Source organism: Drosophila arizonae, chromosome 5, assembly GCF_054131065.1.
Source record: "Drosophila arizonae isolate 15081-1271.41 chromosome 5, UAZ_ARI_1.0, whole genome shotgun sequence".
Taxonomy (NCBI): domain Eukaryota; kingdom Metazoa; phylum Arthropoda; class Insecta; order Diptera; family Drosophilidae; genus Drosophila; species Drosophila arizonae.
Genome location: NC_142925.1, coordinates 6515716 through 6532290, shown reverse-complemented (window position 1 = coordinate 6532290; position 16575 = coordinate 6515716). Strand labels below are relative to the sequence as shown.

At 41.6% G+C, this 16575-nt stretch overlaps 1 protein-coding gene across 3 annotated transcripts; it reads left to right on the top strand.

Annotated features, from left to right (window-relative positions):
* Positions 1–1038: 1038 nt before the first annotated feature.
* On the top strand, positions 1039–16117 carry LOC108616491 (uncharacterized). 3 transcript variants are annotated; one of them, XM_089471691.1, is made up of 12 exons: positions 1039–1228; positions 2803–3371; positions 5124–5259; positions 5340–6445; positions 6597–6659; positions 11992–13185; positions 13241–13585; positions 14097–14414; positions 14480–14627; positions 14683–14888; positions 15246–15429; positions 15497–16117. In XM_089471691.1, the coding sequence occupies exons 2-12, from the start codon at positions 3260–3262 to the stop codon at positions 15801–15803; spliced, it is 4119 nt and encodes a 1372-aa protein (XP_089327817.1). In that variant the 5' UTR covers positions 1039–1228; positions 2803–3259; the 3' UTR covers positions 15804–16117. The 3 variants fall into 3 exon arrangements, with proteins under 3 accessions (XP_089327817.1, XP_017867199.1, XP_089327816.1); XM_018011710.2 differs by having other exon boundaries at positions 1039–1234; XM_089471690.1 differs by having other exon boundaries at positions 1039–1238.
* Positions 16118–16575: the final 458 nt, after the last annotated feature.

Sequence of the window (16575 nt, the reverse complement as noted above, 5' to 3'; positions counted from 1 at the left end):
CATCTAACGATTGCAGAACCCAAACACTTGTCTCTAATTGCGCACACATAAGTAATCACGCCTTCTGCATACACTATATACATGTAAGGTATATTAGCTATATGCAAAGTTTTTAAGGATAAATTCAGCTATAACTTTTTATAACTTTTAATTATATTTTTTAGATTTTTGAATTTATTTTAAGGTTTGCAATTCGAAAATTTCATTTGATGTATTTTTTTCTATTAAAGTTAAGACTTCAATTTTTAAATATAGTGCCAGATAATATTAGTTACCTTTTACTAAATAAATAAAGAATTTTCAAGAAAAAAAATAATAGATATGTATATGAAATATAAATAACAAATTTTTTTATATTAAAATAATGTCAGTATTTTTATTTATAAAATTTTTGTCAATAAAAATGCATGGTAATAATTTATATATATTTTTATGAAAATTAATAATTTAAAAATTTTAACAAAATTAAATAAAATATGTATGTATATAAAGTAAATTTAAAAAAAAATACAAAAAAATTCCATCGATAAAAATTGGTTTTTAAAGGGCATTCAAAGTGCGATTTGCAATCGAAATTTGTTGTGCTACAATTTCTTATTGAAATAATTTTACGTGAGTCATTCCCAGGCCATTAGAGGAAATGGCGGCAGGCAAAAGAAGCAGCAAGACGAAGAAGAAGACGGCGGCGATGTAAAGAGAAGAAAAGGCAGAAGAAGCAGACATCGACCATAATGAAGTTGCCTCCAAGGCAAGCGCCAGCCAGGTTCGACACCCCAAGCCAGGCCAAGCTGGGCCGAACGCTGCCGCGACTCGAGTGGGCGCAGCTAATGATCATAATGATGAACTCTAAAGCGCCAAACTTCGGTGCCGCCAGCTAAAGCTAAATGCGAAGCTAAATGCCACCAACAACAACAACAACACCAGCAACAACAGCAACAAAAGAGTGTGCTGCTGGCAGCGCTATCGCTGTCGACGTCAACGCCAACTGCGCTGCTTTGCTGCTCATCCAATGAGTTTCGAATACAACTAAATCAGAATTTTTTATTCAGTTTCAATTGTTTAGCGAGTGCGGATCGGCGAGTTCGAGTTCGAAACGCAGCGCAACCAAACGCGAAACGAAAGCGGCCAAAGAAAAGCTACAACAACAACAACATCAACAACGGCAACAAAAAGAATAGAAAAAGAATTGCAAAACAGAAAGCAACAAAATTGAAATTGCACTGCAGCTGTAAGGGTGGGTGTGTGACAGTCTCTGTGTGTGCGTGTGCGTGTGCGTGTGCATATGCTAGAGAGAGATGGCGATATCTTGTCATTAACCGCTTTGCCAAAAATGTCAAAGCGCAACGGAAGCTTGCTAATCAAGAGTTTTACCGTTACACTTCTCAGCATAATTCGGCCGGAAAGACCAAAGTGAGAATCTGGCCACAAAACTTAACGCCCGAGTGAAATTTTATTCGCAAAACAGCAACAAAATAAAACCAAAACAAATTTCAAAGATTTGCCTATATCAAAAAAAAAAAAAATAAATAAAAATAATATATTTTTTTTTTCATAATTATTCCGAGTCGCTTTTTCAATAAATCATTCATAATTTGAAGTTTATCTTTTTTTCTCAAGCTGTCATAATAAATTAATTGCCGGTGTCTTTGCCTGTCTCCGACCCGCTCTTCGGCTGTCTCTTTCGCTCGCGACAAGCAATTAAACGTTTTTGACTAATGTGCGGGCTTTTAAGCTGTTTTGCATACCCTGAAAATGGGGGAGTGTAGAGCTTAAGAATTTTATGGATATGAATGTAACAGATGGAAGTAGGAGTGACTGAATAGCCGTAGTATATGTAATCCTTAAAGGAATGAGTAGAGTAGGCGCAGCCGAGCAAGTCATATGCTTCTCTAACAATACCCACCTATCGGAACTCGCTAACTACACGAGCGAGTGTGCTGAAACTTAGAGTGAATATTCTTTACAGTGTAAGCAGTTTAATTCTATTATTTTTTTGGCCTGACCTTATTTCATTTTCGTCTTATCAGTAAATATCGATGTTCCGCTTTGGTTTTTATCTCTCATAACTCGGAGACTGCTAAAGCGATAGATACGAGATGTTAAATGTAGATTGCTGTGGAGAATATAAGCCCCTTTTTCTCAAAACATTGAATACAAATCCATATAGTATTATCTCCAGCTCAAGTTAATCGCTATTATTTCAATATTATAATCGTGCTCTGAAAATTTCATAAATATTGTACATCTAGAAGCGAAGTTATTTGAGGTCATGTACTCCATAGTTAGGGAGTGTGCGCATGTGCGGAAGCGTATGTATGAGTGCGTATTTGATGTAGAAAACTATAATTAATTGCCAAAACAAACTCTGTTTATACTTTAGGGCATCTCCTAGTCGTTGACTCTAGCTAATTATATCTTTTTGTTTTAATAAATTTTTAATATTTTTAAATATTTGTTATTGTTTAGTATTTGATTTTTACATTTGGCCAAGTGCGACGGCAATGATGGCAATTGTATTTACGCATTGCTGAGCACTTTGTCATTCAAATATGCTTAATTACCAAGTGGCCGAAAAACTTTTGTCGCAAAAGGTCAAAAGGCCTCTAAGCGAGAACTAGTGACGCAATCAAGGAAGACAACTAAAGTTTGGCTAATGACTGACACGCCCTCACTCTCCCACACTCTCTCCCGCACACACACACACACACAGAGAAGAAGAATAACTGAATTTCTTTTGAGTGAACGCATAAATAAATGAGATCTCCCACATCTCTCATCTCATCTCATTTGATCTCATCTCAGCTCGGCTCGACTCGGCTCGGCTCACCTCTATAACGATCTGCATATTTTGGCAATATAATTAACGGTGAAAAGAATGTGAAAAGTAGCGAAACGTAACGCGAAAGCCACAAAAAAAATAAAAATAAAGAAACAACTACAACTACATAAAACTGCTCTAAAGAAATGATGCCCACTGGCACGCGAACATAAACCAAAAAGAAAGGAGAGAAAGATACAAAGCAAAAAAAAATAGCATAAGTGAAGAAAGAGCAGAAACAGAAGGTTTCTACGACGCTAGCGCTTGGCGCTGTCTTTCAGTTCCCAAGCTCCCGCCGATCCAAACAGTCCACTTAACCCAAAACTCTCCACGAGAATGCCAAAGGAAGTGACCAAGTGGTAAAAGACAACAAAAAAAACAGTGGGAAAAACTTGTGCAAAAAACATAAAAGGGAAATTATTTTTACCGTTACCAAGTGAAATGATGAACATTGCGCTCAGGCGGCGTCTGCTGCTCCTCTGGATGCTGCACTTGCTCGCCGATGCTGCAGCAGCGCTCACCGTGGACAATCAGCTGGTCTCGGCGCGCAATGGTAAGTACCGTGGAGGGGGGATAGACAAAGCGGTTAAAACTATCAACATATCATTTTTATTACGTATTCGCTGCGGTTTTTATGGAGTCATTAACGTCTATAAAAATGAAATACTTTTATATTCTTGAGCAAACAACAGTTAGGCTTTAGATATATGCCAACTGGTTTGTTTAGACATAGAATAGTTCGTAGTGATTGGAATAGTCTATGTATTAGTCATGGTATATAATTATAGGTTGGGTTTTCTACTAGAGCTATTTATAGTTTTTATATATCGTGAGAGTTGAAATAGATGACAAATAAAAGTTTAGTTTCGGGTTTATAGAGAAACAGAGTTATAAATTATACCACTTATTTTTCAGCGTTCAGTATAAATACAGTAATAGATTACTATTTAACTATATAACTATATTAAACTATTGAAGGTATTTTTACTATTTACTCTCTTTACAAAACACATCAAGTTCTTCCTTATGATCTATCAACCTCACAGTTTTGTAAGCGTAGCTAAGAGGTCATGCAAGGGTTGACTCTGCTCCTTAGGATTGCCCATATATTTCGAGCCAAGATTTAGCAAAGACCTCTTAAACCTTTACAAACTTTCGAGCAGGCTTGAAGACTTGTATCGAAATCTAGAAGCTCAATGGCTATAGCATATGCAAAGGTATTCTAGAATTACAGTAATCTCAAGAAAGAATTGCGAGATGTAGTAAACTCATATAGGCTTCACAGCCAGACATTAGAGCAACTGTAGAGTAATTCTGAAAACCATTGCCAGCTCCTAGAATACTACATCCGACAGCCTTGATTCGTTCTACATGATCGCTCAAAGAATTGACTACAGGTCTATCTTTCTTCCTTCTTTTCAAAGATCACTTTGGCTAATAATTAAATGGGTTCTTCAAATGCTATTCAGTAGGACTTGATAGCGAATTTTGTATGCCAACATGAGCTACAAGCAGTTTGCCAGATATACGACATCAAGTAGCCTTACTTAATACTTTACTATTCCACATTACATTCCTCCCCAACATTCTTTTGCTTGCACTTAAAAAAAAAAAAAAAAAAAAAACAATCTTTTTCTATAGGCAACTTTAGGTCCGAATCACAGCTCCAACTACCACCCACATGCCATAATGGCGAAACGAGCACAGCTCATAAAGCACATGGTCCAATCCATCATTAATCATCGACACGAGCTAGCCGAGCAGAGGGCAATACAAATATTGTTGGTCTTTCGAATTGTCTCTTGGCTGTTGTCGCTGGGTTGACCTTTTTGAATTATTCATGGGGAGTCGCTTGGGGCGGGAGAGTGGAGTTCTACAGAGCTGGAGTCGGCTATGGGCGCCAGCTATGGGGGTCAACTGTGGTGCCAGCACCTGTGGGGCTAATGGCAGTCAACTGCGTCCACGCGGCACGCAAGCCAAATCAAATTCTGAAACGATTTGAATAAAGAACAAAAGCGTCCCAGTGTGGGGAGACAATAAAACTAACCTACCGTACAGTGGAGCAAAACCACAATAAAACGGCCTTGAAAAAAACAAACACAGAAAAATTGAATAAGTAATGCAGGTGACATCATAGTGACAATAGGGCGTCTGGGCGTCTGGGCGTCTAGGCGTGTGGGCGTGGCCGTGCATTGCATAAGCTGAACTTTTATTTGTATTTGTATTTATTTTTTGGTCAACTGCAATTGGCCAATTAGCGAACGACTTGAAAATTGAACTGAAGTCTATTTGGCTTTATTTTCAGATTGCTTCGAGCGCATCGCATTGGAGGCAATGCTGCCATTCGAGAAGACCTTCCGCACCGAAGACACCAACTCGCTGAAGATGTGCAAGGAGAAGTGCTTGCAGGCGGGCGAGAAGTGTCAGGCGATCTCATTCGGGTGAGCGGCGTTGCCAATTTTGTCCGATTGCTCAATGAGTAACAACAATTTTAACTGATTTTAACTTCGTGTTCGTGCAGTGTTCATCGACGCGGAAACGGCACATGTCAATTGTCATCGGAGCAGTATGGAGGCGGCAGCGGGCGACCCGCTGGCGTCATTTTCGATCCCGACTTTGATCTGTATGCGCGCAAGACGAATTGCTTCGATTTGAGCGACAATCAGCTGGACGGCGCATCGAGTCCGATCAGTACGGGCGTAACGCCCGTGAATTTACCCAATCGCCCGATCGATGTGGGCAATACGCCAGTGCTGGTCGTGAATCCCACTCCGCACACCAGCCATCCAGATGTGCCCGCCCAGCCGCCGCCAGTGCCGCCCACTGGACCGCCGCCGGGTGTCGGCGATCGTCTCTATTTCTCGCATGAAATCTATCCGCTCTACAAATATCCGACGCTCTACGAGCACAGCTATCCGGCGCCCAATGAAGAGGTCTATATACCTGGCGGCTATGCGGCCAATGTGCCCGAGGTGGATGAGCGCTACCGACCGTCGTATGGGCCGCACGAGGATGATGGCATACGGCCTACGCCCCACGGGCCGCCACGCCCCATCTTCGGACTGGGCTACGGCAATGGCTATAGCTATGGCACGCCGGAACGCTACTCGCCCACGACATTGCGGCCTGCCTCCGGGGAGCGGCCCAGCTATGCGCCTAGACCGGATTATGCTAGTGATAGACCAGATTATGCACGTCCGCCGCCACCCGCACGCCCCTATGATAGCTCCACACCGGCCTCATATGGATCCCGACCCACGGCCAGCTATGATCGTGATCCGCGACCCACGGCCAGCTATGATCGTGATCCCAGGCCCACAAGTGGCTACGATGGACATCGTGAGCCAAGACCCACGACTAGCTATGATGGCCATCGGGAGCCTCGGCCGGACTACACGAATCGACCTGATCCGCCACCGCATGTAACACACGACGGAGGATATGGTATGGGACCTGCACCTGGCTCTTCAGCTCGCCCGCCCGCCTACGATAGACCTTCAGCTCAGCCGCCGAGGGATGACTTTGTGCGGCGCAATGGTAGTGCTATGCGCCCAGATGGTTACTATGATGATGATAAAACTATAGCAACCTACTTCAATCCCGGGGACTACATGCATAACAACAAAAGTAAGGCCTTGAGCAATATAAACTAGGAACCCTTCTAGACCTTAACAAAGCTTGTATTTGCTTAATCAAAGTACTCAATTTATAATACCTGATCCTCGGAATTCCGAGCACATCTAATCCTAACTAAATTTCTCTCCACCTCTTCACTTAGAGCCAACTATGCCCCTGCCTGGTGACAGGGATCGTGATCGTTATCCCATGGATGAAATGAATGGTAAGTGCCGTAATCTTATGTCAAACCATCTTAACCAAATCCCAACTAATTTGGATTCGCGACCAGCTAACCGACAGTGGGAATTAGGAGGTTTTGGATGCAGTACGCTTTATATAACTTTTTATTATCTCTTATTTCGTTTAGTTTAGTTGTAACAACTAAAAACTAAGTAGAATTAACATGGCGCACAATTAAAACTCATTACGAGAGGCGGAAGGAAACGGGAGGCGGAGTCGACAGTTGACCCACATTTGGGATTGGCTTTTATTCGCATAACAAAACTAAAAACCCATTAGACTAAGCATAATGCGTCAATCTATCGTCGATGTGGGTGCACAGTGGCTACAGTGGGTCAAAACGGTGGGGTTGTGCACCACATTAAAAGCTAAATAATCGAAAGCTCACGCGCGACGGACAACAAAACAAATGAATTTAGCTCGCATGCTGAATGCAAAAAAAAAAGAAAATAATCGAGTGCAAAAGCTTATGAAAAATTGTCAACCAAGTGGGTTAGCTATCGATGGGTATGTATAGAGGGGGCGGTATGTTTAGAGGAGACTTTGAAATATATAAAAATATGTATAATAATAGATTATATTATTATATTCCATTCTATTGTAGCTTAAGCGGCTAAATTTAGCTGTAAAACAAAGCATAGCTAAATGGGTTAACTAGTTCAATACAGCTGGGCAGGCGCTTTGAATATCATTCATATTTCACTTATAGCATACGATTCATGATAATATGAGTCACGATGATTTATTTAGTCATATTTTTTCATTTTTATGAACTCAGCTGAGTATAGAAGAGTTAATGTAGATCCTTTGACTAAGGGTTGAGGATCAGATGATTTCTGTTTAGTTGACTACTCACTCTTTGAGCATATTTTACAAAGATGGGATTTCTGTTTAGTAAAACTAAACTAGAAAAAAAGTAGAGGAAAATCTTCTTCTGAAGAAGAACTGAGAGTTTAATGAGTAGAGTAAATCAGAAACTAGTCAAAAAAGTCTCTAAAAGCCATAACAAATTAAATATACAACTCAACCCAGCAAAATAAAATATGATTCAAATGTGAGTCTAAAGTGCGCTTAGACGCTTGACTTAAAACTAATTAAACATTTTATTCAAAATTATATATAATTTTAAATGAAAATGTGATTTTTAATTATGCTCTAAAATGCAATTAGACGCTTGTCTCATGGATTTTAGTCGATTAGCAAAATATTTATAATTATTTAATAACTAATATTTATCATTCAATTATTTTAGTTTGAGTTGAGAACTTGCTGAGACTTTTTTCATATTTATGAGTCAACAATTTTATATAAATAATTTTATTTAATTTTTCTTATTACAGATCGTAATCTCGTAAGTTAAAATTAAATTTATTTATATAAAATTGTCGATTGATATCTCAGTAATTGTTTGCTCTCAGTGAAATAGAAAAGAATGTTTGGAAAATGTGAAATTTTTCAGACATTTTCCCCTCCAATGATCAAAGCAAGAATAAGTATTGTGGAGCTTCTCAATTGATGCCCTGAATCGCTGCATAGCGAAAGCCATCACACTTTGATTTTATCAATATCTCTCTCATAAGGCCCAATATACTTGAGGCTTATACAGCTTTCATGCTATTATAGCTCTAACTTATTATTAAATATTTTTTTTTAGATAATCTCCTGTAGTTCAAGTACAATGTAGTGCCTACATATTTTCCAGGGCTCTATGACGCAACTAATTTCGATTTAGTATGGAGTAGCACATTCTTTTAGTACAGCCCCATGATGTCAGCTTTAGCTAAGAATATATGTTTATTTAAATTTAGTTAAGTTGTCAAGTGCACAAGATTTATGACAATTCCACAAAAACAAGCAGCAACAAATTGCTTTGCCCACTCATCAAAGAGTCATTTATATTTTGGATTTTAGACGCGACTTCCTTTCGATGATCTCGAGTGTGACGAGCACATGAACTTTATGAAAAACCAAAGCAGAAATAGGGGGTGACATAAGCCCAAGTTCAAATGCTCAAATGCTCAAATGCTTGTTACGATCCATGCGACAATGTAATTAAATCGTTGGCTCTGCGTGCGAGTTTGTTAGCTGAATTTATTGGGCGTGGGACAGATGCTGGCTGAAGATAAGAGTGCGAGTAATACGATTATTTATTTTGCTTCTTATTCTTCTTTTACTTCTTTTTTTTTTTTTTTTTGGTAGCGGAAGCTTGAGTCTCTGATTCTTTTTGGCTGCCGTACTTTGCCTTTTGGGAATTGTGCAAGAGCAAGTGCACTTGAACGAGCGCCCCGAAAGGCTGCATTGTATGCAAATTCTGTTGCAGTTGCTGTTAGAATGCACTAAAAAATAAAAACAGAAAGAGTGAAAAAAACAGAAGCTAACCCATTGTAATGACAGCTTTGACATTGATTAAGAAACGGAAATGCGCTCAGATTGTTTGGCTTTTTGTGTACCTCGAATGGTAGAGCGAGAGAGAGAGAGAGAGAGAGAGTAGGGGGTGGGTAGGCGCTCGAGCTATGTTATGATCGATGATATAGCAAAGACTCGGACAGAGTACATGATAGGTGGCATATGAATAATGCATGCTGCAAGTGCGTTATGGGCTTATTCAGCGTTAAGCTGGACAAACGTGTTGCAAAAGACTTAGGCAACGAACTTGAGTGGCGGTTTGCTAGGTGGAAAATACTGGCAGCATATGGAAATAAGTATGTAGAAGATGCATCAACAAAACTAGCTATAAAAGAAACCTTAAAAAGTTTGAATTGGGATTAAAAAACAAAAGACTTAGGCAACGAACTGGACTTAGTCACATAGAAGTAAGATATGAAATGTTTGTTGGAAATTAGAAAATAAAATTTAGTTTACCTAAAATTAGCTGATAAACATATCAGATAATTGATTTGTAGCTTATAGAAATAGATCATTTTGCAAAAATTCTTATGGGAAGGGAAGCAACTACAGTCAATAAAACGAAAGACTTAAGCAACAAACTTAGATTGTATTTCTGTTTTGTTTTAACTGACTTAACGCTAAGCCTAAGAATATTCTCTGAAGTGGAAAGCAGTTAAATAGCTTTGAAATTAGATATAACCATAGATAATGACTAAAAAATGACTAGAACTCAGTTACAAATATTTATATTAGAACAGGAAGAGAATTCAACAAACCATACTTGAGCATAATGGCGATGATAAGTTAGTCAACAAAATTAAAGCCAAATGAATTTGCAGAAATACAGAAATCACTTCGAATTTGCTTTTGTAAAGCTCAGAGCGTGAAAAATATTCGTTTATAAATACATAGAAAGAAAGAAAATTTAAGAGTGAGACTTTGAGCTAATTAGATGTAAATTAAATATACTTCTAGCCAACTCCGCTCGTATGAGTCTGATTCATATCATATGAGTCACTTAGTGAATAGAAAATATTGGATGATTCATTTAAAATTGAAAATTTTTTGATATAAAATATACAAAAACATATAAAAATTCTATACAATTTTTCATATAAAATATATATTTACTAGCTCAAATTTACATGATCTCAATAGTTAAATTTGAATATTATATACTTAAAATGAAGCTTTCAATATATAAAGATCTTTCGATTATATTTTGGTCGTACAGAACTGATCATCCATTTAACTTCATATATGACATATTTTGGAAATTATAAAAGTTCTATCTAAAGATAATATCGCCAATATTTTAATTTCTTTGAGCCCCATTTCATAGTTGTGCCCTACTTTATGCACACAACTGATCTCATATCTCGCTCTACGCTAATCAAGTAGATTACTAGTTTAATTTCTGCGTAATCCCCATTGACTTTGCCCCCAAACAGTGCTCATTGAAATTAATACACACTCTGTCTGGCTGGCATCCTTGACTGACGTCAATTAACGCTTGGCTGCCGCTAGTGCAGCTGCTGCCGTTACGCAGCTCTCGGAGCTACAGATACCAACTATTAACAGCTGCCCTCGTATTTTCATCTGAAAACCAAGATAAGGCATCTACTAGCCAAAAAATAAATAAAAAAGAGCGCCTAGAGTACTCATTAAAAGCGTGCATATTTCAAGGCTCTAAAGACGACGCCCCGTTGGCTAAATCAACGAGAAGAGAACAGCATCAAGAGCAGCAACAACAACAAAAATTAGATAAAGCTCTGGGAAAAAAATAAAAGCTTTTTTGGTGGAAAAACGCTCGAGCGCGCGTTAAAATTTTCTAATATCGTGTATAAAACCGCAAGCTTGACCAAAGCAGCGGCTCAGTTGAGGCTAGAAACGCCAGAGCAGCGCGTCGACGCGTTTACAGACAAGATCCTGTGAGAGTGAAAGAGAGCGAACCAGCGAGTGAGAGAGAGCGCGAGTGTGCGAGGGAGAGTGAGTGAGTGAGAGCTTTCGCTGCTTCGAACAGCGCAAAATCCAATTAGAATCCTGCATATGCAGAGCAGAGTGAAAGAAAGAGAGAGAGATAGTGTGTGAGAGAGAGACAGGCTGTGTGTGAGCTACGCTTGATATTCAAACTCAAAAACCGAAATAAAACGCGACTTACGTAATCAGTGAACATACAACAAAAATTGTTTAAAAAAAGAAACAACAATTTAAATAGAATTCCAAACCGAGCTCGATTATATAAAATACAAAAATTGTGTGTGGATTTAGTGGTTCGGTGAGCGCGTTTCAATGCGTTCGCAAATGCTTTTATGGCTGCTATTGCTGCTGTTGCTCTATGCCAGCTGCGGCAGCCAAGCCAAATTCGTGAGTCCTACAAGACACAGCAGCGGCAGCGGCAGCAGCAGCAGCGGTGGCACGGGCAGCGGCGTCGGGGTTAGCGACATAAGCAGCACAATTATAATTGTGGAGGATGCCAAAGGTAGGTTGCGCTTGGGCGCGATACAACTCGGTCAATGGCCAACAAATTCAGAAGTTAAACTGCGAAGCATATTTAAAGTAATTTGCATAATTTGGCAAATAAGAACTTCTGCCCTCCGCGAGATAATCTAAGCGGCAGCAAGGCCTCGCTGGGGCGACCGGGGGCGGATCGTTTCACAGCAACATGACTCGAACATAATTTACAGCAGCAGCAAAAAGAGCGGATGTCAAAAGCAGAACATGTAGCAACATCATGTAGAGGCAACCGATCTTGGACGCGCTTCACTGACTTCGACTTCAGCTTCAGCTTCAGATTCAGCTTCAGTCAGCGAGTGACGCCAAGATCTCTGATTGCTTCACTTGCTGCTGTTGTTGCTGTTATTGCTGTTGTTGTGTTTCGTTTTCTTTTTCTTTTTGTCTGCATCTGCTTTACTTCATCTTTACAGCCTGCTTCCGGCGTGTGCTGGCTGGAAAGCGCATAGCGCCCCATTGGATACGCCGTTCGATATCCTGTGAACGGGTGGAGGACTGCATGCGCGAGTGCGGCCACGAGAAGCGCTTCATGTGCGAGGGCTTTAACTATCGCCTGGATCCCTCGGGGCATGGCCAGGGCGACTGCGAGCTGATTGAGATACCCTTGTCTCAAATGGATCTGTATTCGAGCGCCAATCGCAGGGACTCGAATCTGTTGCGGCATCCGGACTACGATTACTATGAAAGGGATCGCAATGCGCCCAGCAGCTGTAGGCGCAATGCCTGCCAGGATTGCTCCAAGGGGCCCATTAGCAGCAATCCGATTTACTTCAAGCCCAGCGGCGGCTATGGTGATAGAGATAGGGATCGAGATCGTGATCGGGATCATTATCGTCCTCCCCCTCCTCCTCCTCCGCCATCGCATAGCACCGCTGTGGGCCATTATCGTCCATCGGCTCCATCTAGCGGCTCCTATGAGCATCGACCCTTCTCCACGGACTATCACAGCTCACATTCCTCCAGCTCCTCTTCGTCCTACGAGTTCTCCTCGCATGGCTCTAGCTCCGGCTCGGGCTACTATGGTCATATACCGCCCAGCAGCTTTGGCGATCATTCGCGTCCCGATTATATAGATCGTCATGATTATGGACGACCGGAGCCGCCATCGCGCTACAGACCCGATCGCTGGGAAACGCTGCCCAGCAGCTCGGGCTACGACAGTTCCGCTTACAGGCCGCCACGTCCCGAACCAGATCGCATAGACAAATACCGACCATCGTATCGTCCCGGCCATGACTTTTCACCCTATCGTCCACACGAACCTAGTCGGCCTGGGCCACCGGCCACGGGACCTGCGCACAACTATCTAGATCGCGACGGTCCACCGGGCTCGTCCTATAAGAAACCCAATAAATTTGTGCCCTATTTGATCGGGGCCGAGGAGAGCTACGGCGGTGGCTATGGCAACAAGCAGAGCTCCTATTTCGAGTCACAGCGTCGCAAGGATCAGCACGACTTCAACTATTTCGATCTCGGCTCAACGCATCGCGAACCACCTAGGGAATCGAATGCGGTGCTACGCTATCCCGGCTCCAGCTACGATCATGATTATCCCCGAATACGCAACGATTACAGAAAACAATGGACTAGGCGTCCTGGACCGGATGGTAAGTGAAATGGGAAGGGCATTGCTATAGCTCTACAATCCTGTTATCCTTTCAGAATGCTCCGCCAAGACCAGCGAGGGCTTCCGCTTGCACAAGACAGCCGTGAAGCACGCCTTCAACGTGCCCACGCTCACAGAATGCGAACGCTTGTGCTCGGATCAACGGCCCAGCTTCGTCTGTCACACGTTCAGCTATCGGTACAATCAGGCGGGCCGCGACAATTGCATGCTGTGCGACAGACCCGTCAATATGCTCGACTACTATGTGGACATAGAGCCGGATAGGGACTATGATATATACTCAATGGCCGATGATATGGATGTGTGCAGGCAGCCACCGCCACACAGTCCGAGACGTAGCGATGGACCCAGCACGGCCCTCTCCGATCCCCGAAATGCACGTGAGTATGGGATGGCAGAAGATGGAGAGGCTATTAGATTATCTTGATTAAGTCTAGAAGAGCAGAGAAGCGCTGGATAAGCGTTCAGGAGAGTGTGAAAGGAATAGAGGTGTAATCATAGAAGCTCTTAGACGTATAACTCTTCATTGAGCAAGGAATCCCATAGTATTTCCTAGGCTAATCCTTTCTCTTGATCTCTTACACTAATATCTTTCTGTCCTCTGTTCCCAGCAAATACTTCGGCTTATTGCCTGGGCTTACTATGCCTCTGCCTTGTGGTTTTAATCCCTTTTCTCCTCTATTTTCCTAGGTTAATTCTTTTTCTTGGTTTTTTCTTCTGGTTTATTGTCATCGAAATTCCTAGCCTACCTAGACTCTTTCTCTTACACCTTTCCTTTCTCTTGCTTTGCTCTACCCCTACAGAATGTTTCTCCTCATAGAAATGCCTAGGCTTCCTAGACCTATCTCTTAGTAATTCTGACTAATAACTTCCTTTCCTCTTCCCCCACAGAATGTTTCTTCCGCGCCATTGATGCCACGCGCTTCTTCAAGTCCATTGTACGGGACTCGCTGACGGTGCGCACCGTGGGCGAATGTGAGATGGAGTGCATACGCTCTAGTAAATTTACGTGTCGAGCCTTCGCCTTCCGCTATGGCCAGCAGCGCCACGCGGGCGTCATAGACAACTGCCAGCTGAGCGATTGGCCTGTGCGCGACATGGACAAGGAGCGACATCTGATACTGGATGCTGCTTTCGATATCTTTGAGCGGGCGAGCTACGGACATGGCTGTGAAATACAGCCCATTGTGGATGAGAAACATAAGAAATGTGGGTGGACCAAGATTGCATGGAAACACTCCCTACAGCTAATATGATTTTCTCCATCTTTCCAGTGTGCTACTTGGGCTATGGCTCGCCGGCACGCCTACTACCTCCAGCTATTAAGAAGGTGATCACAGCACCCTCGGAGATGGCCTGTAAAAAGGAATGCATACGCCTGCGTGACACCACGCCATTCAAGTGCTATGCCTTTAGCTACGGGTAAGATCATTAGATCAAAGATCTCTATAACTCCAATTGAACTTTTCTTGAATAGCTCGCAGTCCAGCTCCTTTAACTGCGAAATGTCTGATCTGGATCAAACGGAGCTCAAGCTCGATGTGCACTACAGGCACACCAAAGAGCGTGATTATTGGCTATTCGCTTGGAATCCATTCGATTGGACTTGCCGGGACAAGGTGAACACGATCGGTGGTTCACGTGTCAATAATGATCGACGCATGGATATATTCCGGGAACCGGGTAAACTGACAATTCTAACCTGTTGCACGTCCATCATTGTGTAAATAATCAGAGTTTGAACCAATTCCAAATTGTCTATAACCCCAGAGCTAGATTTTATATTTAGATATATATACTTATATCTATAATTAGCTTGTAATTGGAAGAATGTCTATGTATATATATGAATAATGTCGACTAGCATGTACAGTAGTATTACCCTAACCTAACGTAACCCAGACGAATCCGGGTAGCAACACTATAACCCATCACCCAGACGAATCCAAGTATCAACTCCCTATATATACTAACTGAATGTTAATGCTTAACAATGGAGAATATTATTTAACTAACTTTACGATATATGAAAATCGAAAGGCGATGTCGCTTGGCGTCATTATACCGTAACTGGAAAGCCTTGCCGCAGGAGCAGTCCATGCGAGAAGAATCTTATAACGGGCTTCTACTCCTGTGAAACGGAAGGCTCAGAGATTGGCGCCTGGGACTATTGCTGCAAAACGGATCATCCATGTGGCTATAGTCGCGGCTTCGACTATGCCTGGTAAGAGCGGACCTAAGCTCTACAATAAATAATATGATATCCTTATACCCGACCCTTCCCATTCCAGGTGCTTTGTGGGCGATGAGCCGGATCAGTGGCGCAAGTGCAGCGATCGCTATTATCCAGATGCTGGCAACAGCACCAAGCCCACTACCCACTCCAGCCTGTCCAAGCAGAAGCCAAAGCCACACCAGCTGCAGGCAACCTCGGCTAGCAGTGAATACACACAGCATCCGCCACGGCCCGGCGGTCTGCAGAGTCTCAGCGATTTCGCAGCGGCCCGTTTATGGCCCGTTACTTATCTTTATAGCGAGGGGCCGCCCAATGCCACCGAATTTAGTAATTTCGTTGATTGCAACAAGGAGACGTGCTGAGTTTGGCACGCTACAGGTCTAATTAAGTAGTTCCCATAAGACACACCCTCGCCCTTGCGCCCGCCCTCGCCCCTCATCACATAGTTCTAACAATGACGAAAATGATGTTCTCACCGTTTGTCAGCCGCAACACACACGTTCGCAAATGTGTCGCTGTGATTTTTCATTGAGATTGATTGCAAATTGCCGTCGTAATCACAACAAATAATAATAAAAAACCAATTAACTTATTAATTTCTTTAACTTTCGTGCCGACGATAAATCTTTGTACTTATGCATTTAAGTTTATATAATAAATAACTTAGTTAACTGAGGTGCGTGTTTGTGCGCGTTTTTATCTTAATATGTACATCAATTATGGCACTGCACTTTTATATATATTTAATTTATTATCTGTCAGATCTGCCTAGCCGAAAAACGCGCCAAATTTCCGATAATTATCTTTTGTCGAAATACGGTCACCCATTTCTTAATATTTCAAAAATTTGAATTTTGAAATTACATTAATTGGCTACGGCATCGATCGATAACTACTGCCAGTTAGAGCTGTCGATATATATTCTTTATGGTGAATTTTCACTTGTCCCTTCATATTTTAATTTGATAATTGATAAGTAAATCATCAAATTATCAATATCTCATGTCAGTTATACATATTTGTCTATAATTTATTTTAATTTACACACTGCAGTCACCCTTCCATTCGTATTTGAATTTAGAATTCAATTGATTTATCCAAGTTACGCACCATATAATCGATAACTCATGCCTG

Bases quoted from the DNA above. Each gene is read 5' to 3' on its own strand.
- LOC108616491 (XM_089471691.1), top strand. From the start codon at position 3,260: ATGATGAACATTGCGCTCAGGCGGCGTCTGCTGCTCCTCTGGATGCTG. The intron at 5,260-5,339 runs GTGAGCGGCGTT...GTGTTCGTGCAG, and splicing joins TGTCAGGCGATCTCATTCGG to TGTTCATCGACGCGGAAACG. The intron at 13,586-14,096 runs GTGAGTATGGGA...CTTCCCCCACAG, and splicing joins CTCCGATCCCCGAAATGCAC to AATGTTTCTTCCGCGCCATT.